Source organism: Symphalangus syndactylus, chromosome 9 (assembly GCF_028878055.3).
Source record: "Symphalangus syndactylus isolate Jambi chromosome 9, NHGRI_mSymSyn1-v2.1_pri, whole genome shotgun sequence".
In the NCBI taxonomy this organism is placed as follows: Eukaryota; Metazoa; Chordata; class Mammalia; order Primates; family Hylobatidae; genus Symphalangus; species Symphalangus syndactylus.
Genome location: NC_072431.2, coordinates 118,881,730 through 118,909,164, shown reverse-complemented (window position 1 = coordinate 118,909,164; position 27,435 = coordinate 118,881,730). Strand labels below are relative to the sequence as shown.

Sequence of the window (27,435 nt, the reverse complement as noted above, 5' to 3'; positions counted from 1 at the left end):
AATGGGTAACAAAACACCCCCTTCATAGGGTGGTTTATTGAGCACTTCATATGTGCAGGCTTCATTTTAAGTACTTTGGTATATATTAACTGATTTGATTTTATCTCACACTCTTTGAAGTAGGTAAAATTATTGATCTCATTTTACCTAAGAGTTAACTGAGGCATAAAGAAGGTAAATAACTTACTGTCATGCAGTGGGAACCCAATTCTTTTTTAATAGCTTTATTGAAATATAATTCACACCTTCCTTCCTTCCTTCCTTCCTTCCTTCCTTCCTTCCTTCCTTCCTCCCTTCCTCCCTTCCTCCCTCCCTCCCTCCCTCCCTTCCTTCCTTCCTTTCTTTCTTTCTTTCTTTCTTTCTTTCTTTCCCTCTCTGGCCCAGGCTACAATCTACTCGGCTTGCTGCTGCCCGCGCCGCGGACTGCCTGGGTCTGCCAGCGCCCGCCACCGCTGCCTGCCTTTTCTCCTTTGGATGCAGGCACGCGTTCGCCATCTTGGCCACGCTGGTCGCCAGCTCCTGACGCCGAGTGCTCTGCCCGCCTCAGCCTCCCGGGGTACTGGGACTACAGACGGAGTCTCGCTCACCCAGTGCTCGGTGTTGCCCGGGCTGGAGGGCGGTGGCGTGGTCTGGCCTCGCGGCAGCCTCTACCCCCCGGCCGCCTGCCTTGGCCTGCCAGGGTGCTGGGATTGCAGCCCCTGCCCGGCCGCCGCCCCATCTGGAAGGTGGGGAGCGCCTCTGCACGGCCGCCCCGTCTGGGAGGTGAGGAGCACCTCTGCCCGGCCGCCCCGTCTGGGAGGTGAGGAGCGCCTCTGCCCGGCCGCCCCGTCTGGGAGGTGAGGAGCGCCTCTGCCCGGCCACCCACCGTCTGGGAAGTGAGGAGCGCCTCTGCCCGGCCACCCACCGTCTGGGAAGTGAGGAGCGCCTCTGCCCGGCCACCCACCGTCTGGGAAGTGAGGAGCGCCTCTGCCCGGCCACCCACCGTCTGGGAAGTGAGGAGCGCCTCTGCCCGGCCACCCACCGTCTGGGAAGTGAGGAACCCCTCTGCCCGGCCACCCACCGTCTGGGAAGTGAGGAGCGCCTCTACCCGGCCACCCACCGTCTGGGAAGTGAGGAGCGCCTCTGCCCGGCCACCCACCGTCTGGGAAGTGAGGAGCGCCTCTGCCCGGCCACCCACCGTCTGGGAAGTGAGGAGCGCCTCTGCCCGGCCACCCACCGTCTGGGAAGTGAGGAGCGCCTCTGCCCGGCCGCCCCGTCTGGGAAGTGAGGAGCGCCTCTGCCCGGCCACCCACCATCTGGGAAGTGAGGAGCGCCTCTGCCCGGCCACCCATCGTCTGGGAAGTGAGGAGCGCCTCTGCCCGGCCGCCCCGTCCGGGAAGAAGTGAGGAGCGCCTCTGCCCGGCCGCCCCGCCCGGGAAGAAGTGAGGAGCGCCTCTGCCCGGCCGCCCCGCCCGGGAAGAAGTGAGGAGCGCCTCTGCCCGGCCGCCCCGCCCGGGAAGAAGTGAGGAGCGCCTCTGCCCGGCCGCCCCGTCCGGGAAGAAGTGAGGAGCGCCTCTGCCCGGCCGCCCCCGTCCGGGAAGAAGTGAGGAGCGCCTCTGCCCGGCCGCCCCGTCCGGGAAGAAGTGAGGAGCGCCTCTGCCCGGCCACCCATCGTCTGGGAAGTGAGGAGCGCCTCTGCCCGGCCACCCACCGTCTGGGAAGTGAGGAGCGCCTCTGCCCGGCCGCCCCGTCTGGGAAGTGAGGAGCGCCTCTGCCCGGCCGCCCCGTCTGGGAAGTGAGGAGTGCCTCTACCCGGCCGCCCCGTCTGGGAAGTGAGCAGTGCCTCTGCCCGGCCACCCACCGTCTGGGAAGTGAGGAGCGCCTCTGCCCGGCCACCCACCGTCTGGGAAGTGAGGAGCGCCTCTGCCCGGCCACGCACCGTCTGGGAAGTGAGGAGCGCCTCTGCCCGGCCACCCACCGTCTGGGAAGTGAGGAGCCCCTCTGCCCGGCCACCCACCGTCTGGGAAGTGAGGAGCGCCTCTGCCCGGCCACCCACCGTCTGGGAAGTGAGGAGCGCCTCTGCCCGGCCACCCACCGTCTGGGAAGTGAGGAGCGCCTCTGCCCGGCCACCCACCGTCTGGGAAGTGAGGAGCGCCTCTGCCCGGCCACCCATCGTCTGGGAAGTGAGGAGGGCCTCCGCCCGGCCGCCCCGTCCGGGAAGAAGTGAGGAGCGCCTCTGCCCGGCCGCCCCGCCCGGGAAGAAGTGAGGAGCGCCTCTGCCCGGCCGCCCCATCCGGGAAGAAGTGAGGAGCGCCTCTGCCTGGCCGCCCCGTCCGGGAAGAAGTGAGGAGCGCCTCTGCCCGGCTGCCCCCGTCCGGGAAGAAGTGAGGAGAGCCTCTGCCCGGCCGCCCTGTCTGGGAAGTGAGGAGCGCCTCTGCCCGGCCGCCCCGTCCGGGAAGAAGTGAGGAGCGCCTCTGCCCGGGCGCCCCATCCGGGAAGAAGTGAGGAGCGCCTCTGCCCGGCCGCCCCATCCGGGAAGAAGTGAGGAGCGCCTCTGCCCGGCCGCCCCATCCGGGAAGAAGTGAGGAGCGCCTCTGCCCGGTCACCCATCGTCTGGGAAGTGAGGAGCGCCTCTGCCCAGCCACCCACCGTCTGGGAAGTGAGGAGCGCCTCTGCCCGGCCGCCCCGTCTGGGAAGTGAGGAGCGCCTCTGCCCGGCCGCCCCGTCTGGGAAGTGAGGAGTGCCCCTACCCGGCCGCCCCGTCTGGGAAGTGAGCAGCGCCTCTGCCCGGCCGCCCCGTCCGGGAAGAAGTGAGGAGCGCCTCTGCCCGGCCGCCCCGTCCGGGAAGAAGTGAGGAGCGCCTCTGCCCAGCCGCCCCGTCCGGGAAGAAGTGAGGAACGCCTCTGCCCGGGCGCCCCGTCCGGGAAGAAGTGAGGAGCGCCTCTGCCCGGCCGCCCCGTCCGGGAAGAAGTGAGGGGCGCCTCTGCCCGGCCGCCCCGTCCGGGAAGAAGTGAGGAGCGCCTCTGCCCGGCCGCCCCGACCGGGAAGAAGTGAGGAGCGCCTCTGCCCGGCCGCCCCGTCCGGGAAGAAGTGAGGAGCGCCTCTGCCCGGCCGCCCCGTCTGGGAAGTGAGGAGCGCCTCTGCCCGGCCGCCCCGTCCGGGAAGAAATGAGGAGCGCCTCTGCCCGGGCGCCCCATCCGGGAAGAAGTGAGGAGCGCCTCTGCACAGCCACCCATCGTCTGGGAAGTGAGGAGCGCCTCTGCCCGGCCACCCACCGTCTGGGAAGTGAGGAGCGCCTCTGCCCGGCCGCCCCGTCCGGGAAGAAGTGAGGAGCGCCTCTGCCCGGCCGCCCCGTCCGGGAAGAAGTGAGGAGCGCCTCTGCCCGGCCGCCCCGTCCGGGAAGAAGTGAGGAGCGCCTCTGCCCGGCCGCCCCGTCTGGGAGGTGAGGAGCGCCTCTGCCCGGCCACCCATCGTCTGGGAGGTGAGGAGCGCCTCTGCCAGGCCACCCATCGTCTGGGAGGTGAGGAGCGCCTCTGCCCGGCCACCCATCATCTGGAAAGTGAGGAGCGCCTCTGCCCGGCTGCCCCATCTGGGAGGTGAGGAGTGCCTCTGCCCGGACACCCATCGTCTGGGAGATGAGGAGCGCCTCTGCCCGGCCGCCCATCGTCTGGGAAGTGAGGAGCGCCTCTGCCCGGCCACCTATCGTCTGGGAAGAAGTGAGGAGCATCTCTACCTGGCCGCCCCGTCTGGGAAGTGAGGAGCGCCTCTGCCCGGCCACCCCCTGTCTGGGAAGAAGTGAGGAGCTCCTCTGCCTGGCCGCTCCGTCTGGGAGGTCTACCACGGAGGCCAGAAGCAATGTGGGGGCTGGACGTGGTGGCTCACGCCTGTGGTCCCGGCACTCTAGGGGGCGAGGCGGGTTGATCACTTCGGACTAGGAGTTCGAGACCAGTCTGGCCAACTTGGCGAAACATGAAGAATACAACAGACAAACCAACCAACCAACTCAATGACAACAAAACAGGTCTACCCTGGAGTCATACTCTAATTTTTTCTATTTTCCTCCCTTTCTGATCCTTTATCCCACTTTCTTTTTCTTCCTCTTCCTTCTCCCTCTTCTTTGTCAAATAGAGGATTGAGTTATTATCACTGATCCATATAAAGTCCCTCTCTCATTTATTTTAACTCCCACCCCCATTTCTATTCCCCGACTTCCCATGTGCAACCTTCCTAATATGTTTGATACGCATCTTTTTGTTTGTATGTATTTTTAGAAAATGTTTATTGTTTTTGTATGCAAAAAAAATTAATAAAAAAAAAATAAAAAATTAAAAATTAAAAAAAAAAAAAAAAAAAAAAAAAAAGAAATATAATTCACATACCCCCTTCACTCATTTAAAGTGTGCAATTCAGTGGCTTTTAGTATATTCACAGCATTGTATATTCATTACCACAATCCACTTTAGAACATTTGTATTTTATTACCCTAAAAAACCCCTGCACTCTTAGTCATCACTCCCTAATTCCCCCATTTTTTCCTCACCCCTCAGGCTAGGCAGTCTCTAATCTGCTTACAGTCTCTATATGGATTTGCCTGTTCTGGACATTTCCTTCAAATATAATCATACAATATGTGGTCCTTTGTGACTGGCTTTTTTCACTTAGTATAATGTTTTCAAGGTTTGTCCATGTTGTAGCATGTGCCATGTAGCAGTGCCTCATTTTCTCTTAGAGCTGACTAATATTCCATTGTATGGATACCTTACATTTTACTTTCCTGTTCTTTTGTTGATGAACTTTTGGCTCTTTTCCACTTTTTGGCTATAATGCTGCTATAACCATTCATGTATCAGTTTTTGTGTGGACAAGTGTTTTCATTTCTCTTGAGTAGACACCGAGGAGTAGAATTGCTAGATAAGGTGATAACTCTATGTTTTACAATTTGGGGGAATGGCCAGATTGTTTTCCAAAGGGGCTGCACTATTCTACATTCCCACCAGCAGTGTATGAGGGTTCCAATTTCTCCCCGTCCTCGCCAACTGTTGTTATTGTCTATCTTTTTGATTTAACCGTCCTAGTAGGTGGGAAGTGGTATTTCATTGTGGTTTTGTTTTGCATTTCCTTGATGGTATTCTAAAATACTTATTTTACAAGCTAGGAAACTGAGATTAGAGCGGTTAACTTTTCTGGATTATGCGGGTAGTGAAGAGTAGAGTTGGAATTCAGATTTTGACTGTTTGATTCTAGGGCCTATATCCTGTTACCTGCACTTCCATTTTGTTTTCTTTCTTTGTTTTTTTGGCACAATATTTTATCATCTTTGTGCTGAACTTGGGAATAAATAACAGTTCCATTTCAGATTTACAGGGAAACAAACTGTGATAATAGTAAATTGAAATAAACATTTTTTAGACTTCTGGTTGAAACTTACAAAGGAATTAGTGAGTCTTAGATGTTGTGCTTCTATCATCATCTTCTGAGAGACGTGGGACTGAGGATGGTGTGTGTTATCTCTTGGCTATAACCAAGCACTCCCAAATCTCTCAGCTCTTGTCTAGAGTCTTCATAGTGGTATAGAGCTAGAAAGGCTCTCTTGAGGTTTTATGTAGTCCAGTCTTATGCTGCTTGACTGGTGAGTGATTAATATCCTCTAGCAAAAATCTGTCTTACTTTTAAAGGTCTATAAGTTTGAGTTCCTGTATCCACTCTCTACTTTTGTTAAACCTGTTTTAGTCACTATTATAGATTAATGTCATTCTTTACAGTTAATGAAAATCAATATTGTTCACAATTTCTTTTTCAGACCTGTTTTGACAAAGAGGTACTATCAGATGTCTATCTTATTGTTACTACTTAATGTACCTGCACATTTTTATTAAATGCTTTTTAAAATAAAGATTCTCAATTATTTTATACCTGTAAAAGATGTCTTACAACCACCCGGTATTTATTTAAATGTATTTTTCTGTGGTTTATTTTTTATTGATATATAATTTACATAACATAAACCTTTTATTTTTAAACACCTACTTCCTCCTCTAAAAGCAAAGCTTACTAGCACTTTCACAGGTCCTCCCTCAGGCTATGGGGCCAGGATTTGGTAGCTGGTGCTGAGAGAAAACCCTTGATTGCATCCTTGCCCTGGGACTGTGCCAGTGGCAGCTGTCACTCAATGGGACAATTTCTCCTGCTGCTCTAACCTTAGGCAAACAAACAAACAAACAAACAAACAAACTTAAGAGCCTAAACCTGGACATAACAGTTCAAGTAACCTAGGATTGCCTATCTGTTTCATTGTTTACTCTTACATGTCTCTGTTATGTTGTTGCTTTTACTCAACCTGTGGTTCATGGTAATTTCCAAATTATATTCATTTAAATGAGTTTTATTTTTCTCTCCTGAAGATGACAGCAATACTATTTACCTGCATTTTGCAACTTCAGGCACTGTGCTAGGTGTTTTATAGATATTATAACCTAAGCAGGAAAGTAGTCATTTCTTAAATTTTACAAACAAATAAAGTGAGGCTTAGAAAAATGGCGTAATAGCTGATAGCTGGCATGGCTATCCTGAAGTCCTGGCCCTTTAAAATTTATGGTGTTTGTCATTAGTCTAAAAAACTTGGCCATGGTTGTTAATGAATTCCTTCTTCTTGGGAAGAAAATTTTTAGAGAGCTAGAGCTATATAAACTTAGATATTATTTAATTTTTAAAATTTGTAACTTTCTTGAAATAGTAATATATTCAAAAGGTTCAGACAGTAGAAAATTGCATATAATGAATGCAGCCTTCTTGCCTTTGATTCCAGCTGTCCAATTTTCACTCCCCAAAACAGAAGATGATTTAGTGGTTACTAATTTCTTCTGTATTTGTCCACATACTTTTCTTTGCATATACAAGCAACTACAAATATATTATCTTTTTCTCCTCACTCTCTTTAAAAAAAAAAATTGGTAGCACTCCAGTCATACTATCTGTATCTTATATTTTCACTTGGGGGAATCTTTTTATATCAATACAGTGAGAGCTTCCTCATTTGTTTTTACTATGATATTTAATTGTCAAAGAAATTTTGTATCTACTCTTAGGTATATACTCAAGAAAACTGAACACTTATAACCTCACAAAAACTTTTACAGGAGTGTTCATAGCATCATTATTCATTATCGCCAAAATGTGGAAACAACCCAAATATCCATCAATTGATAATGGATAAACAAAATATGATTTATCCATACAATTGAATATTATTTGGCAATAAAAAGAAATGAATTATTGATACAAGTAACAACATGGATGAACCTTGAAAACATGCTAAGTGAAAGAAGCTGGTCACAAAGGACGACATATTATGTGTTTCCTATTATATGAAATGACCAGTATGGAACCAGAGTAGGTTAGTGGTTGCCAAGGGCTGGAGGAGGGTTGGGGGAGTAAGGAGTGACTATCAGTGGATATGGGATTTTTGTTTGGGTTGATGAAAATGTTCTAAAATTAGATAGTGATGATGGTTACACAGCTGTAGGAATGAATTACTAAAATCCAGTAAATTATAAACTTTAAAAGGGTAGCTTTTATAGTATGCAAATTATATCTCAATAAAGCTGTTATTTAAAAATTTTATAAAGCTTAACTTTTACTTTCTATCCTTTCAGTTGTTATCCTAATTCCTATAAGTCAGCCTCTATTAACCAGACAGTTATAATCTAGAGATTTCCAGTCTATCACAAAGCACTATACATGATTTGAATTACTTTATTAGCAAGCAATGTCTAATGATTCTTTAACGTCTGTGACTTCTCCTGAGCTGTTTATTTACAGAGCTCACCTTGGCTACCCTCTGGCCCTGACTGCACTACTTTATTTCTGCGAGGAGCCATTTCTCAGATTAATTTAGCATAATATAATCTCTGGGTATTGTTTCAGCTTAGAGCTGTCAGGCCATTTCCTATTGCAGAAGTTACAATTATTAATGAATTCCCAGGCTCCAGCTGAACCAACTTTGTTCCTATCAACATACTGTCTGTTACAGAAATGAATTGTCCTCAGTCCAAGTCTGCCATCTGCCCCAGACTGCTTCTGCCTAGGACCTGGAGCTGGGCAAATACAATATATACATTTTTTTATCTTTCTTCTCATTGTTGAATACTTTTTTAGTGATAATAGCTTTTTCCAAATGCAATTGCCTCTGGATTTTGTATATTGATCCATATATTCTACCTTAATGGGGAATGAATGGTAAATACGAGGAAAAGTTGTGATAAAACTCTTCTAGAGTTCCATCTACCAACTCTTTTCTCTCTGTGTAATCCTTTTACCTCAAATATGTGCAGAGGGGATTTTGGCAGTAATTCAATTTGTATTCATTTTGTTGGAAGGAGTGATATCTTACAATGAAATATAAGAATGCCGGAAATATATTTCTGACAAATATATTTATCTCACTTATTTATGCCTCTCTTGTCTTTATTTTTCAGCTCTCCTACAAGCTTGTGTGCCCTGTAACCAGTATGTATGGTTCAATATTTACAGCCTGGAGGATTCTTGAAGTAATGACAGACTCGTCTGCTGCAAGTGACTGGTTGGCTTCAGTAGAGTCATTGCTTCCTATTACTACTGTGATCCCTGTGCCTGCCTTTCTTCTGCTGGCTCACCTCCTTGTTGAAGACAAAGGACAGAATCTTCACCAAATACTGAAGGTCACTACAGAATTAGCCCAAGCAGATTCCTCCCAGGTAAAGCAAGAGAATAATGGAACAATAATGAGAGGAAAGCGTAATCATTGGAATTGTAGATTATTCCTGCTTTGTGGATTATTTGCATCAGAGTTTTAAATTATGGGTTGATTTTTTTTTTTTTTTGCTATCTTTATCCTTCCATTTTTTTCTTCTTTTTCCTTACTCTGAGTTGATATATACTTAATGATGCAAACATTTTTAAAATGAAAGCACACTTAGCAAGGAAATCTGCACATGGTGCTATTCTGGTTCTTCCAATTTTTTGGTGGATTTGCTATTTTGTAATGCTTTTGTTAACTCTTGAAACCTATTCCAAGATACATATCCATTAGTTCTAATGTTGATCATTTAAAGTGGACACAGATTAATCAATTCAGGATAAGGAAACCTATACAATAGACATTAATATCTTTTTAACTTCTTGCAGTTTGATACTATCTTTATTGAATCATTTTATAAGCTAAAAAATATTGACTCTTTGCTATATATGGTACGGATCTGCATGCTAGGATATGAGGGTAAACAATTTTTCTTCCTAACTGCACAGAACTTAGGATCTAATGAGAAAGCAGTTAGGCATTAATAAGACTTCTTTCCCCAGCCTTTTACACTAACCACATATTTAGCATAGTAACCTGTGACTTTTTTTTTCTCCAATTGATAGAATCTCTAGAATGCATTTCCTATAAAGGAAAGGTTTTCTAACCAAGCAGTTTTGACATTTTTGTTATCCTCTGTTTATTAGTATCTGTGCTTGTGTTTCTTTTCAAGAATGATGAAGAAACCTTCCATCTCCCAATGGAAAAGTGATGTGTTCCTAGAGGAAAAAATTTGATGGTAGAAAAGGGGCAAATGTGTTTATTTGAGATATGAAGTTAACTGAGTGCAGTGACTTAACGCCTGTAATCCCAGCACTTTGGAAGGCTGAGGTGGGCAGATCACTTGAGGTCAGGAGTTCGAGACCAGCCTGGCCAACATGGTGAAACCTTGTTTCTACTAAAATACAAAAATTAGTTGGGTGCAGTGACGTGCACCTGTAATCCCAGCTGCTCAGGAGGCGGAGGCAGGAGAATTGCTTGAACCCAGAATTGCTTGAACCCAGGAGGTGGAGGTTGCAGTGAGCCGAGATTGTGCCACTGCACTTCAGCCTGGGACTCTGTCTCAAAAGAAAAAAACAAAAACAAAAACAAAAACGAAAAAAAATAGATATGAAGTTAATGTATTTGGTATTCCTTTTTAACCTCAAATTGTCATACGCATTCCTTTTTGTCGTGTAAACAACTGCTGATACTCACAAAAAGTTTTCACTCTGACTAGACCTCATCTGTTCTGATTCTGCAAGTGGATCTGTAATGTACTCTAAATACTTTTGTTTCATGGTGTATGCATAATGTGAATCAGTTTAACTTGCTTTCTGCTTTATTTCTCCTTGTATTTTTCTGTAGTGATCCTGCTTCTAACCAATGTTTTCTTTCAGTGTTGACACTTGGTAGGATAATCTCTAGAATAGTTAATGCAGATAATGCCTGGAGATTATCTAAAGAAGGATTCCCTTGAAGTTATACAGTGGGTTACCTTGATCTGTCTACACCACTGATATAAAACATATATTGCATCTATACATATATATATGCGCACACACACACACACACACACACAGGAAATTTGATCCAGCATGATGCTTTAGGTTGTAAGTAACAGAAACCCATCTTAAACTGCCACAAACAGTTTTTTCCCCTTTATTTTTAGTTCCCAATTAATAATTGTACATACTTATGGGATACAGAGTGATATTTTGATATAGGTATAAAATGTGCAATGATCAAATCAGGGTAATTAATAGTATATCCATCACCTCAAACATTTATCATTTTTGTGTGTGCATGTTGGGAACATTCAAAATCCTTTCTTCTAGTTTTTATTACCTCTAGTATTTAGGACATTCATGGTCTGGACAGTATTTTCAAGGTACAGTTTCTTTCCTCTGTGAATTAGATGGAAGCCCAAAGTCTTATAACCTTATATTCAAAATTCAAAAGGAAGAGAGAAGTAAAGAATGCTCAGATTGGCCTTGCTTAGGTCATGTCTTTACATTGGACCAAACATCATGGTGGGATAATGGGGCACTTTACTTGGCCATCCTGGGTAGAATAGAAGTAGGTGAAGTATCAGGTCCTAAAATCGTTTCTGCCACCAGGTTCATGTGGAATGGGGTGAGATGGTCCCCCAAAGGAAGGATAGATAGTGTACTGGTCATAGAAGTGGGAATGTGCTAAATAGGCAAAAAATGTAAAGCAGAACTTCTCAGTTTATCTTTTGGGGGTCACTGAAATGCTGTATATGTGGTAGGTGTGTTGAGATATTATCCTGTCTCAGCATTCTGGCAGCCAGTTAGTTGTCTTAGCTCAGGCTGCCTGAAGTCTCTGTCTGGTAGCCTCTGGCCACCTGGTGTGTAGAAGCCTTATAGGATGCTTAATAATATCTTATAAATATTTGTAGAGGGAATACCTGACAAAAGATTTCATTGTTTTGGAAATCAAGGCTACTTGTTTGTGGTTTTAAGACCTTAGAAAATGTGTTTTCCTCCTATGTTTCTATCCATAAGGTTTAAGGGTTTATGGTAAGATTAAATACTTAGGTATCTGAACTGAACGTCAACCACAAAGATTAGTAATTTTTAGATAGGTTGAGTTGGTCTAAAATAAAAGTGTAAATAGTTTAGTATCTCACCTTCAATGGAATAACTCTAAATACTATGTGTAAGGTGTATCAATTTCTTTTTGACTGATTTATAAAATAGAATATGCCAAAGAGCAAAAGCTCATAAATTTGATTTTAGAGAACCACAGGTTCCTTCCTCAAAATGTATCCCCATTGATGAGTTTGACAAATTGAGTTTTGCAAAACTCAGTGCCTCTTTCAAATTCTTGTTACTTGCGTGCTTTTCTCTTGTTTGGAAGTGGCAATAAAGTCATGCTTATTTGTTTTGCTTTTCTTTTACTTGTATCTTACAACACTGAGGTATTTTATTTTCTTTTTACATTTTGGTTGTTAAGTCTAGTTAAAGGTCTTACTTAATGGGAACAGTTGCAATCTTCAATTATTTTATTCTTTGTGGTGATTTCAGAGCTTCAGTTTTTTTCCATGTGTAAAAATGTACACATCTGATCCATTTGAAATCACTTATGTGAATAGGTTCATGGGCCATGACTTGCTGGTCTTTAAAAAGTCATATATTATCAAATGTAAAAGTTGAGTTATAGGGCAGAACCCTGTGATAGTTCTACCCGGGGTCATAAGCCATATTTTAACATGGAAAATGAATAGGAAATGTGTGAAATTTAATGGTCTGTAAGTTACTGCTGTGAGAAAAAGAGAAAATATATTCTATAAAAGAACTTGCACAAAGAGTCTTTGGACACTTTGTACTCTGTTCTGTTGTTACTGAATTCTATGAATTGCTACCCTCTGAAGTCAGTCAGCTTCCTATATTCTTCACACCAGCAAAAAGAAGCCAGAATGTACAGCACTTTTAATAAATAGCTTGATAGATAAGAAGTAGTGTACTACTATTCCCTGGTAGCCATAGCATCGATTATGCCTGGAGAAAAATTGGGATGAGCCTGCCAGCATGAAGCAATTAGGCGAAGAGAAGCACAACCGAAATATAAGGTCAAGTTGCATGTACCCCATCCTGTGGCAATATGTTTATTTCTTCTTTGTAAACTTTACATATATATCTGTAGGATAAAAAGCTTTCAACTGGCATTTGATCCCTTTTGTGTTTTCCTGGTTGTGTGCAAAAAGCCTGGAGTTTATACACAGGGAAGTAGTTCTGTGTTAATTTCTTGGCACTCCTGGGTGTTAATGTTGGGCTGTTACTTCTGATTGGCCTACAGATTAGAAATTACTGATGGTTCTCATTGAAGGAATTGTAACTTTTCAATTTAACCCCTACCACTGTGATACTTACTAATGTACTGAAACAAAATCCGTTTGTTTGGGTGTGTGACTGAACAGCAAGCATCAGAAAGGATGGGATGGAGTTTGAGGACAAGGAGTCCAAAACTGCATTCAGAACAGTGGAGTCTATCTGCTTCCAACTGATATCAGGGACCAGTAGGTTTGCTTCTGGTTAAAAGTCTCTAAGGGATGGGCTTCTAGTGTTGTTGAAGGGTGGAATCAGAGCAGGCTTTGTGGTAACTTTGAATTTCATAATAGGTAGGAGGATTTTGCTCAAGGGAAAATACGTTGAAGTGTACCATTGCCAGAACAAAATTTTTCTTGTTTATTTAGTGGAGAGGGAAGGGCGAAGTGGGGATTGGTCCTCTCCATACTTGTACCATGGCCAGACAACCTGAAGAGGAGCAGTAAGTTGACATGTCTCATCATTCTTCAGCCCTTCCACAGTCAGCCCTTCAAATCAAAGGCCAGTCTTATTTAAGGAAACATTTATTTACATCTCTTGAATTAAACCATGCCAGCTCCCTGCAACCAACTTGGCCTTGATTCATAAATATAAATGAATAGTTAAGGCTCACCAAACTTAAGAGAAAATTTAACAGTGTAACTAACTAGAGCATCTGTCTCTAGAAGTAAGAGAACTTAGAGAGCAGGAGATAATGTCCTAAGAGATGTTGGAAAGACACTGTATATATGTTTTGTATTTTATATAAAAATCCTACCAAGAGAAAGAAGAAATTTGAAAGCAAGAGATTTGAGAAATTAAAAATGTGATTGCCATAGTGTATATATGGAGATTAGATTAGTGATTTGTAAAATATTCATCTAAATATTTCATAATATAGAGCAAAAAGATGAAATTGAAAAAATGAAGACATTGAGGGTCACCTTGGTGTTCTAACAACTTTCTAATAGGAATTCCAGGGTGAAAGAAACAGAAAATGAAGGATGGAAACTTAAAACACACCAGAAAACTCTTTCCCTGAGCTGAAAGAGGACACAAGGCTACAGATTGTTAGGACCCTCTGAAAGCTAAGCAGCACAAATGATAATTTGTCAATACCGTAATATGTCTCCAGAACCTCAAGGATGAAGAGAAAATTGTAAGGGATTTCAGAGAAGAATAGGAAAAGAAAAAATTACTTAAAATTATATTGACCTTAGATTTCTCATTAATAGCACACTGGGTATTGGAATACATTGGAGGATTATCTTCCAGTTTCTTGAAAAAAACTAATTTTGAACCTGGCATATTTCTTCCCATTATTCTATCTTTTGTGAGTAATGGCAATAAAGCCCTTTTTAGATTTTTGAGAATTTGATGATTCTCACAAATTTCAATATTTCAGTAATACTTTTTTCTTACTCTCAAGAATATATTCATACAAAATTGAAAACGAATCTAAGCAAGCAGAGAAGAAATATTGAATGATATCAAAATATCCAGAAAATTTTATTAGTAATGTTAAATAATTGTTTATGTAAAATATAAAACAGGATGACTCCCTGGACCTAAAATCCTAGCTAATTAAAACATGGAAAGTGGGTGGGGGTGAATAGTGGTAATATGATAGTGTGAAGAGTGAGAACATGATAGAGTGTTTTTTGGCAACTGAGTAGTTCTAGATGTTGATAGGAAAATAAGCTTGAATGTTACCTTATTAGTAACAATAACTCCTCTATAATTTCCAAATAATATAACAAAAGGAAAATAAATGTCTAAAAATGACAAATATTTCATAAAATAAGATTTTAGGAGCTAGTTCAAGTATTCCTGTTACCACAATTACTGTGAATGAATTAGATTCCCTTATCAAAGAAAGGCTCATATTGGGTTAAAAAAATTCACTTGTATACTGTTTTCAAGAGACAGACCTGAAATTGAAAATTAAATGATGAAAATGAAAAGCTAGATAAATGATTAAGAAGACACAGCATGTTTTGGGCCGGGCATGGTGGCTCATGCCTGTAATCCCAGCACTTTGGGAGTCTGAGGCAGGCGGATCACGAGGTCAGGAGATTGAGACCATCCTGGCTAACACAGTGAAACCCTGTCTCTACTAAAAATACAGAAAATTAGCCGATCGTGGCCAGAGATGACGATCATTTTTTCATGTGTCTTTTGGCTGCATAAATGTCTTCTTTTGAGAAGTGTCTGTTCATATCCTTCGCCCACTTGTTGATGGGTGTGTTTATTTTTTTCTTGTAAATTTATTTGAGTTCTTTGTAGATTCTGGATAGTAGCCCTTTGTCAGATGAGTAGATTGCAAAATTTTTCTCCCATTCTGTAGGTTGCCTGTTCACTCTGATGGTAGTTTCTTTTGCTGTGCAGAAGCTCTTTAGTTTAATTAGATCCCATTTGTCAATTTTGGCTTTTGTTGCCATTGCTTTTGGTGTTTTAAACATGGAGTCCTTGCCCATGCCTATGTCCTGAATGATATTGCCTAGGTTTTCTTCTAGGGTTTTTATGGTTTTAGGTTTAACATTTAAGTCTTTAATCCATCTTGAATTAAGTTTTGTATAAGGTGTAAGAAGGGATCCAGTTTCAGCTTTCTCCATATAGCTAGCCAGTTTTCCCAGCACCATTTATTAAATAGGGAATCCTTAACCCATTTATTGTTTTTGTCAGGTTTGTCAAAGACCAGATAGTTGTAGATGTGTGGCAGCATTATTTCTGAGGGCTCTGTTCTGTACCATTGGTCTATATCCCTGTTTTGGTATCAGTACCATGCTGTTTTGGCTACTGTAGCCTTGTAGTATAGTTTGAAGTCAGGCAGTGTGATGCCTCCAGCTTTGTTCTTTTGGCTTAGGATTGACTTGGCAATGTGGGCTCTTTTTTGGTTCCATATGAACTTTAAAGTAGTTTTTTCCAATTCTGTGAAGAAAGTCATTGGTAGCTTGATGGGGATGGCATTGAATCTATAAATTACCTTGAGCAGTATGGCCATTTTCATGATATTGATTCTTCCTACCATGAGCATGGAATGTTTTTTCCATTTGTTTGTATCCTCTTTTATTTCATTGAGCAGTGGTTTGTAGTTCTCCTTGAAGAGGTCCTTCACATCCCTTGTAAGTTGGATTCCTAGGTATTTTATTCTCTTTGAAGCAATTGTGAATGGGAGTTCACTGATGACTTGGCTCTCTGTTTGTCTGTGATTGGTATATAAGAATGCTTGTGATTTTTGCACATTGATTTTGTATCCTGAGACTTTGCTGAAGTTGTTAATCAGCTTAAGGAGATTTTGGGCTGAGACAATGGGGTTTTCTAGATATACAATCATGTCATTTGCAAACAGGGACAATTTGACTTCCTCTTTTCCTAATTGAATACCCCTTATTTCCTTCTCCTGCCTGATTGCCCTGACCAGAACTTCCAACATTATGTTGAATAGGAGTGATGAGAGAGGGCATCCTTGTCTTGTGCCAGTTTTCAAAGGGAATGCTTCCAGTTTTTGCCCCTTCAGTATGATATTGGCTGTGGGTTTGTCATCGACAGCTCTTATCATTTTGAGATACGTCCCATCAATACCTAATTTATTGAGAGTTTTTAGCATGAAGGGTTGTTGAATTTTGTCAAAGGCCTTTTCTGCATCTATTGAGATAATCATGTGTTTTTTGTCTTTGGTTCTGTTTATATGCTGGATTACGTTTATTTATTTGCATATGTTGAACCAGCCTTGCATCCCAGGGATGAAGCCCACTTGATCATGGTGGATAAGCTTTTTGATGTGCTGCTGGATTCGGTTTGCCAGCATTTTACTGAAGATTTTTGCATCTATGTTCCTCAGGGATATTGGTCTAAAATTCTCTTTTTTAGTTGTGTCTCTGCCAGGCTTTGGTATCAGGATGATGCTGGCCTCATAAAATGAGTTAGGGAGGATTCCCTCTTTTTCTATTGATTGGAATAGTTTCAGAAGGAATGGTACCAGCTCCTCCTTGTACCTCTGGTAGAATTCTTGAAACCAACAAGAACAAAGACACAACATACCAGAATCTCTGGGACACATTTAAAGCAGTGTGTAGAGGGAAATTTATAGCACTAAATGCCTCCTTGTACCTCTGGTAGAATTCGGCTGTGAATGCGTCCTTGTACCTCTGGTAGAATTCGGCTGTGAATGTGTCTGGTTCTGGACTTTTTTTGGTTGGTAAGCTATTAATTATTTCCTCAGTTTCAGAGCCTGTTATTGGTGTATTCAGAGATTCAACTTCTTCCTGGTTTAGTCTTGGGAGGGTATATGTGTCCAGGAATTTATCCATTTCTTCTAGATTTTCTAGTTTATTTGCGTAGAGGTGTTTATAGTATTCTCTGGTGGTAGTTTGTATTTCTGTGGGATCGGTGGTGATATCCCCTTTATCATTTTTTTTTGTGTCTATTTGATTCTTCTCTCTTTTCTTCTTTATTAGTCTTGCTAGCGGTCTATCAATTTTGTTGATCTTTTCAAAAAACCAGCTCCTGGATTCATTGACTTTTTGAATGGTTTTTTACATCTCTATTTCCTTCAGTTCTGCTCTGATCTTAGTTATTTCTTGCCTTCTGCTGGCTTTTGAATGTGTTTGCTCTTGCTTCTCTAGTTCTTTTAATTGTGATGTTAGGGTGTCAATTTTAGATCTTTCCTGCTTTCTCTTGCGGGCATTTAGTGGTATTAATTTCCGTCTACACACTACTTTGAATGTGTCCCAGAGATTCTGGTATGTTGTGTCTTTGTTCTCGTTGGTTTCAAAGAACATCTTTATTTCTGCCTTCATTTCGTTATGTACCCAGTAGTCCTTCAGGAGCAGGTCATTCAGTTTCCATGTAGTTGAGCAGTTTTGAGTGAGTTTCTTAATTCTGAGTTCTAGTTTGATTGCACTGTGTTCTGAGAGACAGTTTGTTATAATTTTTGTTCTTGTGCATTTGCTGAGGAGTGCTTTACTTCCAACTATGTGGTCAGTTTTGGAATAGGTGTGGTGTGGTGCTGAAAAGAATGTATATTCTGTTGATTTGGGGTGGAGAGTTCTGTAGATGTCTATTAGGTCTGCTTGGTGCAGAGCTGAGCTCAATTCCTGGATATCCTTGTTAACTTTCTGTCTCGTTGATCTGTCTAATGTTGACAGTGGGGTGTTAAAGTCTCCCATTATTATTGTGTGGGAGTCTAAGTCCCTTTCTAGGTCTCTAAGGACTTGCTTTATGAATCTGGGTGCCCCTGTATTCGGTTCATATATATTTAGGATAGTTAGCTCTTCTTGTTGAATTGATCCCTTTACCATTATGTAATGGCCTTCTTTGTCTCTTTTGAACTTTGTTGGCTTAAAGTCTGTTTTATCAGGCACTAGGATTACAACCCCTGCCTTTTTTTGTTTTCCATTTGCTTGGTAGATCTTCCTCCATCCCTTTATTTTAAGCCTATGTGTGTCTCTGCACTTGAGATGGGTTTCCTGAATACAGCACACTGATGGGTCTTGACTCTTTATCCAATTTGCTAGTCTGTGTCTTTTAATTGGAGCATTTAGCCCATTTACATTTAAGGTTAATATTGTTATTTGTGAATTTGATCCTGTCATTATGATGTTAGCTGGTTATTTTGCTCGTTAGTTGATGCAGTTTCTTCCTAGCCTTGATGGCCTTTACAATTTGGCATATTTTTGCAGTGGCTGGTACCGGTTGTTCCTTTCCATGTTTAGTGCTTCCTTCAGGAGCTGGCCTGGTGGTGACAAAATCTCTCAGCATTTGCTTGTCTGTAAAGTATTTTATTTCTCCTTTACTTATGAAGCTTAATTTGGCTGGATATGAAATTCTGGGTTGAAAATTATTTTCTTTAAGAATGTTGAATATTGGCTCTCACTCTCTTCTGGCTTGTAGAGTTTCTGCCAAGAGATCAGCTGTTAGTGTGATGGGCTTCCCTTTGTGGGTAACCTGACCTTTCTCTCTGGCTGCCCTTAACATTTTTTCCTTCATTTCAACTTTGGTGAATCTGACAATTACGTGTCTTGGAGTTGCTCTTCTCGAGGAGTATCTTTGTAGCATTCTCTGTATTTCTTGAATTTGAATGTTGAATATTTCTTGAATTTCAATGCCTTGCTAGATTGGGGAAGTTCTCCTAGATAATATCCTGCAGAGTGTTTTCCAACTTGGTTCCATTCTCCCTGTCACTTTCAGGTACACCAATCAGATGTAGATTTGGTCTTTTCACATAGTCCCATATTTCTTGGAGGCTTTGTTCGTTTCTTTTTGTTCTTTTTTCTCTAAACTTCTCTTGTCACTTCATTTCATTTATTTGGTCTTCCATCACTGATACCCTTTCTTCCAGTTGATCGCATCGGCTACTGAGGCTTGTGCAGTCATCACGTAGTTCTTGTGCCTTGGTTTTCAGCTCCATCAGGTCCTTTAAGGACTTCTCTGCATTGGTTATTATAGTTAGCCATTCATCTAATTTTTTTTTTCAAGGTTTTAACTTCTTTGCCATGGGTTTAAACTTTCTCCTTTAGCTCGGAGTAGTTTGATCGTCCGAAGCCGCCTTCTCTCAACTTGTCAAAGTCATTCTCCGTCCAGCTTTGTTGTGTTGCTGGTGAGGAGCTGCATTCCTTTGGAGGAGGAGAGGCGCTCTGATTTTTAGAATTTTCAGTTTTTCTGCTTTTTTTTTTCCCCATCTTTGTGGTTTTATCTACCTTTGGTCTTTGATGATGGTGACGTTCAGATGGGGTTTTGGTGTGGATGTCCTTTCTGTTTGTTAGTTTTCCTTCTAACAGTCAGGACCCTCAGCTGCAGGTCTGTTGGAGTTTGCTAGAGGTCCACTCCAGACCCTGTTTGCCTGGGTATCAGCAGCGGAGGCTGCAGAACAGCGAATATTGGTGAACAACTAATGTGACACAGCATGTTTTAATATATTCATCTAAGGTAGATAATATAGAATACAAGGTGAAAAGCCTTACATGGGATAAAGAAGGGATTTTTTAATGATTAAGTCAAATTTACAAGCAACGCCATTGAAATTAGTAATGAGAAAATTCTGTCTGACATCAGTTTTGGCCATTATCAGTTCAAGAAAAGAAATGAAATTATGTGTGTAATTAGGGCTGGTCTTGAAACCGTGATATCAAGTGATCCACCCACCTTGGCCTCCCAAAGTGCTGGGATTGCGGGCGTGAGTTACCGCGCCCACCCTGGAATATACATTTTAATTGGAATTTAGTATACAAATACAGTTATTGAGGCACTCATAATGCATAGGGAAGAGAGGCTATACCCTGTAAAAAGTCATAATAGGGGCCATTTTTTATTTTATACATGAGATTTATATGATCCTCGAGTATCATTTTTTAGCAAACAGTGGAATAAAATACATATCTGGAGGTGCTGTATTAGTTCTTTACTTCGTGAACCATAGTTTCAGTAGCAGCACTTTTCTATTGTATTTCAGATTTAATTTTCTTGTTGGGGTGTTAAAGAAAGGCAGTCACACAGTCACAATTATGCTGCTATGTGATAGCTGTAATTGAAATGATGGGTTATGATTTGCTGGATTTGGTGGGAAAAGTCAACCCCGGAATGCCTCAAGTTGGACACCTGTGTTAACTCCTTTAGCAGAAGTCTCGAGTGCAGTCCCTTTGTCTGTTGAGCACACAGCACTTCTACCTGACCAGTGACAGTTTTGAGCTTTTCACGATAGATGTTATAATAGACTCTTAGGCAAGTTTTCAGGACAGTTAATGTAATGAAGTTGGGCATTCAGCCGTTAATGTATTTCAAATGGGTAGACATGGCTACAAACTAAGTGGAGCCAGGCAGGTAGTTAAGAAGTGATTTGGGATGATTTCTACCTGGCAGGCTTATGGTATATTGATTGGACTTTTGGAAGCTGTGTCCTGTCGTTCTTGCTTGTTACCATTTTTTTGTGAGAATGGATTACTTCTACATTGACAACAATTTGTGTATTTTTCCTTTTGTCTCTAAAGAAAACAAGCATGTAAAATATATATAACTTGAATTTTATTATATTAGAGAATCAAGTAGCACTAAAGCTGAATAGGATGAGTAAGGTCAAAGTGTCTTTACACTTCCTTTTGAAGTGTCCCATAGTTATCTTGAATGTAAGCTATCTTCAAAGGGAATTTTTAGTAGATACAATTAGATTTAGAATTCATGAAAGGAATTTCTCAAGGGAAACCATGTCTTATTTGTTTTTACCTCCTAGTAACCTTGGACAGTTCTTGGGCTTTGATATGTGTGTTGTTTACTCAATTAACACATAAATATATTAGGTGTATCTACTTTCTGTCCTACAACCAATAAACTATTTTCCAATATTGTCATATGTTATTCAGACTATTAGATGAAACACTGTAGAGTCCAGGGACAGGGTTTAAGTTAGGTTAGATTGCAGTAAAATTTCATTAAATGAAATCCTATTAATTTAGAGCTCAGGGTAATTTGATATAGGCTGAGTTAAAACTTAAGCAGGTGTTGAAGCTACTGTTTTTAGGCAGTTTGAATTTGCTCATTTGCTTTAGCACAATGAATGTGGTGATTTAAAATGGTCGAATTATCTATTCATTAACATATCAGCAGGGACTGGTGCTTGGTAACACTTGGCTAATTAGTTTGTTACAGTATATATGTGAAAGTAATAGAATTTTATTTCTTTAACATTTTTCTCTAATTCCGTATTGCCTCCTTTCATTATTTCCAGTAGTGTGAATTATTATTAATAATAATTATCCTGGTGACATTTTACTTTATATATATTGTGTCAAATTGTATTCAATTTTTAATGGTAGAGTTGCAGCTTGATCTGCATTAAGTGGACTTATCATGGAGTTATCATTCAGCTTGAAATACTATAGATGCCTTGTTTTTAGGAAATGAGAGGATAGGTGAGAAGAAGTGGGAGGATTGCTGGAGAAAGTTGCTAGAGGGTTATGAATGCCACAAGTGGCAGCTCCTTATCTCAAGCCTAGTGACTGGGACTTCAGCCTACCTTCTACTTGCACCGTGTCTCTCTCTCCCCAATCCAGCTTAATGTGCATCCCTTGTAGTTGGGGTGGACAAATGGATACAGTGAATTGGTGACTGCCTGAAAAATTGAAAAGGGAGTAATGGTCTGCTTAGTTGTTTTGATAGTGGAAGTGAAGGAGAGAGTACTGCAGTATAGGAATTGGCTTATATGGCTAGAATTTGTTGAAGTAAAAGATGTGTTGGTGTTCCCTTTGACAGAACATAGGGAACATGGGCAAGAGAACTCTAGGGGAATTGTTTCAAATCTTTTATGATAGGGCTGCTTAGAGGAGTGTACAGGACTCTATTGAAAGAAGCAGGATTCCTAAGGGTTGTGGAACAGAAGAGAGCATCTCACCTGCATCAAGAGTCTAAAGAGAACTTAATCTTGCAGACTTGGGCTCCTTGCTGTGGAGCAGTGGGTTAATCCCCTTGGGACCTATTCTATATGAAGACACCCTAACTCAGTGTTGAAGGAGTGCTGACATTGCTCCCTAGGTTGAGCAGATTCAGAGATGGAAGTGGTGTGGGGAAGTCAAGCCTATCAGCATCAATTAAAGGTTGTAAGGTTAAGGGGACCCCTGAGAATTCTGTCAGTTACCATTGTGGCCCTTTGGCACAGAGATTCTGAATTTAACCTTCCTAATCTCATCAGTGTGGGAGTAAGAAATGTGGAGATAATCTCAAGTTTAGGCTTCAGTGGGCATTGATTGATAATGCTGAACCATTTACTGTAGTAGAGATTGCCAGAAGGTGGGTTCGATTCACACCTTTTCCTTTGGTTTCCACTTAAAATTTTTTGTGTGTGTTCCTGAGGTTTACAAGTAGAAGTCTCAAAATTCTCTTTAACTTAAGCTTTCCTTGGTGATGTCATATTGTCTTTAAAATTAATCATAAATTGATGAAATATCATGAAGCAAAAAAGTATTTGCGATAATCAAGTATGCCCATTCTGTTCCTTTTCATGTTTTTCCCCTTTGAGACAACAGTGGAATTTCACTAGCTTGATAGAGAATTTTTGGTGCCTGTTTTAAAGCACTCAGTGAACATTTGATGAGTTCTTAGTTACTTTTTGAAACCAGGGAGGGTTCAGGCAATGGTCTGCAAAATTGCTGAAGAAAGTCCTGGAATCATTTTTAAAACAGTAGAAAAATGAAGAATCATGCATGCATATATTAGGTTGTCTTAAATCAAACCCTGGCTGAAGCTATAGTGACACATGCTGTTCATGAAAGACTTAATACAGTCCTTCTAATCGGATGAATTGTCTTGTTGTGCAAAAACTGTTATTACACTGTGTGTGAAACCAACCATGCTGCAGGGGGAAAAATTAAATCGCCTGACTGAGAGGTCACTGGTGAATAGTAACACAAGATCTATTACCATTATTAGAGACTCTGGAGGACATTCACCCTTTTATAGTCTTTCAACTGCTGGAATGAAATATTTTAGCGGTAAATGACACCCTTCTGGGAAATCCTTCTGAAGATTCATTCTTTGCTGCTTGCACGTAGGAAAAAAAATTGGCGGGGGTGGTGGTCACAGGGAAAAATCACATTATTCTTTTCAGATCACTTAAAAAAATTTACCTAATTTGATTTGGTTTGCTAACAATTGCCTTTAAATGTTTCCCATTACACCCTTCTTAATCTGTGTCTATTAGGACCACACTTTGTCTTTTGTAACATGTCATGCATGTTCTGTAATAGTTTCCGTAGGGAAATTCACGATAGCATGAAAGCCCAGACACCAGGGTGGATGTGGTTTATGTCGAAATCAAGATTAAGCACTTTAAGATACATGAAGTGAAAAGTCTATCTGCTTATTTTGTTTATTTTCTTTTAAGGGTCTTTGAATGCATGTAAGGAGGATTATGTGAATATATATTTTTAGTTCTGCATGGCAACCATAATGAACATTAAATATTTTAAGAAATATTTTCAGAAGTGAATGAATAACTGTTGATCTGAGGTGAAGCTTTATAACACAGTTATTCAAGTGGGAACCAGAGTTCCTTTCCAATGGATTATATTCATTATAAGCTGTCAATCCGTTTATTATAGTTTATTACCACTCTGGAATTTTCTGCCTTTTTGCTATTGTGCTGTATGGTTGGGATTTGTTTTTGTGGGGACTAGGAAGAAACAAAGTGATCAGCAATAACATTGCAAATAATTTGGATAATTTTTTTTTGTTAATTTTAAGGTCAAATACCTGACTTTCTCTTCCTTCCATTGTTTGATTTCAGCAATCTTTCCCCCGTTTCTTCTAAAGCTTTCTTGTTTTATTGCCCAAAAGATATGGAACTGTTAACAGTGATGTGAATAAGCATATAAATTCTGTTAGATTTCTCAGTGTCTGCTTTTGTTACAGGTATTTTGATGGGTTCATTAAAACATATCTGTTGAAATGGGGGTTGGGAAGACGAAGCAATGGGGAAAGGGGATACATTGTCAGAAAGAATAATACATAGATATTTGAGCTTCACCTGGAAATAAAAATAATTTTGTAAAATAGGAGATGGAAACCCTTTGTCAGGTTGCTAATGAGAGGCTTGACCTAGCTGCTGCTGCAGCAGCATCTTTGGGGATGATGAGAGATGCAAAATGCACTGTTGCTAGGCAACTCTCTTGGCTGCCTTTGGAGCAGGTTCATATGTGCTAAGAGCTAATGAATCCTCATGTCTGCTCTTTGAAACTGTTCAAAAGCCAATGAAGACATACCCAGACATTTAGCATTTACAAGTACCTGGACCACTCTTGCCATGTCATTTACTCATTAAAAATTAAGTTGACCATTTAGTGTGTACCAAATATTGCTTTATTTTTCAAGGTAGTCCAAGATTTGAGCCCCAGTAAATATGTTTTCAGAAAGAAGCCCAATATAGATGACTTAGTGCTGATGGATACTGTTTAAATTATTCTATATGAAATATTATTTTAAATTTGAATGCTTCCTGCCTCCTCAAGTGGCAAGTTTTTGGAGCCTGCCTCTTTCGGCCTCTTAGACATTTTAAAATTACACCTGCATGCTTTGTTCAGCCCAAGGTTGTTATTTCTGAAGATGCTAGGAATCTGGAACCCAGAACTAATTTCGTAGGCGGCTTGTCAAAAATTCCCTCCTTCCCCCTCAAAAATTCTAGGCAGTAGCCATAAGACAAGCTACAGAACAAGAATTAAAACTTGATAAGGGGCATCCATAGATCAAATAATGAATCTAAGTACTTGTAAGATCCCACCCAACCTTTAATAATACCTTTCCCTCAGGGGCATTGTAAGGACTGAAAGATCCTGTAGATGAAAAAACATTGTAAAGTACCATGCAAATGCTTGTTTTTTACATTGAATTCCATTTATTAACAATCATCTAAATTCAAGCATTTTCTTTTACTAGATTATTAGCTATTAGGTTTATTAATATTTTGGTAATAGATGGGATGATTATAGTGGAATTTATTTGTAACAAGATTTAGCCTATACCTGTTAATATTTTGGTTGCACTAACCTGTGATTTGTCTTAGTGTCATAGCACCCAGTATAATACTGTACGATAAGAGGCATTCAAGAAAGATTTATTGTTTAAAGAAAGTTGTGTAAACCTTCTGCATAGATTAAATTGAATTGGCTTATTTCTTGTAATATTTCAAAATATATTAAGAGATTCTCTTATAATTCTACAAATATGTTTTCCTGTCTTTAAAATGAAAATAACAAAACAACCCACCTCATTAAATTCATCATGTGGATTAAATGAGATAATCCAGAGTACAGTACTGGTTTATAGTCAATGTTTGATGAAAGTTATGTATTATTAAAATTATAGTTGATTTTTTATAGCTTTTTAAGTTCATTTCACAATTATTTGTCTGCTACCGTATATTCCAGGAGCAGTGCTAGACTGTTTAGCTAGATGACATGTTCCTTGCCCCTCTGGGGCTATCATCATATTTTATTCCCCAAGTGCATCAAAAAAGAGACATTAATTATTATCTGTGTGTGTGCGCGTGCCTGTTTTAAACAACATTTAGATGCAAAAAGGAGACGGAGAATAGTGCTGTTCAATAGAAGTAAAATATGAGCTACATACATAGGTTTAAGTTTTCTGACAGCCACATTAAAAAGTGAAAACAAATAGGTGAAATTAATTTCAACATGTTTTGTTTAACCCAGTATATCTGAAGTATTATTTCACTATGTAATTAGCATAAAAATTATTACTGAAGTATGTTATGTATATATATTTGTGCTAAGCCTCCCCAATCTGGTATGTATTTTACACCCACTGTACATCTTGATTCAGACTAGCTACATTTCAAATGCTCAGTGGCCATATAAAGCTAGTGGCTACTATGTTGAACAGTAAAGGTAGTACAAATTCCCAATGCTCACTTTTTCAATGTAAATGTAAATATGTATTTAGAAGTACTCTTAGGCTGGGTGCGGTGGTTCATGCCTGCAATCCCAGCACTTTGGGAGGCGAAGGTGGGCGGTTCACCTGAGGCCAGGAGTTTGAGACCAGCCTGGCCGACACAGTGAAACCCTGTCTCTAATAAAAATAGAAAAAATTAGCTAGGCGTGGTGGTGTACACCTGTAATTCCAGCTACTTGTGAGGCTGAGGCATGAGAATTGCTTGAACCCGGGAGGCTGAGGTTGCAGTGAACTGAGATGGCGCCACTGTACTCTAGGGCGACAGAGTGAGACTCTGTCTAAAAAAAAAAAAAAAAAAAAAAAAGAAAGAAATACTCGTTATTGGTTTTACTTAGCTAGAAATAGCCTCACAGATTCTGCAGTGGAACAGAAACCTAAAGCGATCAACAACAAGAGTTTTTCTTTTTTTTTTTTTTTTTTTTTTTTTCTTTTTTTTTTTTATTATACTTTAGGGTTTTAGGGTACATGTGCACAATGTGCAGTTTTGTTACATATGTATCCATGTGCCATGTTGATTTCCTGCACCCATTAACTCGTGATTGTATATCTAGAAAACCCCATTGTCTCAGCCCAAAATCTCCTTAAGCTGATCAGCAACTTCAGCAAAGTCTCAGGATACAAAATTAATGTACAAAAATCACAAGCATTCTTGTACACCAATAACAGACAAACAGAGAGCCAAATCATGAGTGAACTCCCATTCACAATTGCTTCAAAGAGAATAAAATACCTAGGAATCCAACTTACAAGGGATGTGAAGGACCTCTTCAAGGAGAACTACAAACCACTGCTCAATGAAATAAAAGAGGATACAAACAAATGGAAGAACATTCCATGCTCATGGGTTGGAAGAATCAATATCGTGAAAATGGCCATACTGCCCAAGGTAATTTATAGATTCAATGCCATCCCCATCAAGCTACCAATGACTTTCTTCACAGAATTGGAAAAAACTACTTTAAAGTTCATATGGAACCAAAAAAGAGCCCGCATCGCCAAGTCAATCCTAAGCCAAAAGAACAAAGCTGGAGGCATCACGCTACCTGACTTTAAACTATACTACAAGGCTACAGTAACCAAAACAGCATGGTACTGGTACCACAACAGAGACATAGATCAATGGAACAGAACAGAGCCCTCAGAAATGATGCCGCATAGCTACAACTATCTGATCTTTGACAAACCTGACAAAAACAAGAAATGGGGAAAGGATTCCCTATTTAATAAATGGTGCTGGGAAAACTGGCTAGCCATATGTAGAAAGCTGCAACTGGATCCCTTCCTTACACCTTATACAAAAATTAATTCAAGATGGATTAAAGACTTATATGTTAGACCTAAAACCATTAAAATCCTACA

General features: G+C 41.1%; 2 protein-coding genes and 1 non-coding gene across 18 annotated transcripts in view; 2 read left to right on the top strand and 1 right to left on the bottom strand.

Annotated features, from left to right (window-relative positions):
- FOCAD (focadhesin) overlaps positions 1-27,435 on the top strand; it is a 322,164-nt gene that overhangs the window by 93,875 nt on the left and 200,854 nt on the right. For all 16 annotated transcript variants that reach the window (XM_055294111.2, XM_055294104.2, XM_063609849.1 and 13 more), the window contains one exon: positions 8,454-8,711. In XM_055294111.2, the coding sequence (XP_055150086.1) occupies positions 8,454-8,711 (258 nt within the window). The remainder of the gene's footprint in view (positions 1-8,453; positions 8,712-27,435) is intronic.
- Positions 293-4,344, bottom strand: LOC134731465 (ubiquitin-binding protein Rv1468c-like). Its single transcript, XM_063609852.1, has 3 exons — positions 3,758-4,344; positions 1,293-2,389; positions 293-1,219 (listed from the first exon to the last, which is right to left on the bottom strand). Coding segments are annotated over exons 2-3 (981 nt in total). The 5' UTR covers positions 2,273-2,389; positions 3,758-4,344; the 3' UTR covers positions 293-1,218.
- Positions 6,031-6,159, top strand: LOC129490904 (small nucleolar RNA SNORA30/SNORA37 family). The gene has a single exon (XR_008660375.1). It is a non-coding gene; the product is annotated as a small nucleolar RNA SNORA30/SNORA37 family (small nucleolar RNA).

Excerpts from the sequence above, each read along its gene's own strand:
- LOC134731465 (XM_063609852.1), bottom strand. The coding sequence starts at position 2,272 with ATGGGGCGGCCGGGCAGAGGCGCTCCTCACTTCTTCCCGGGCGGGGCG.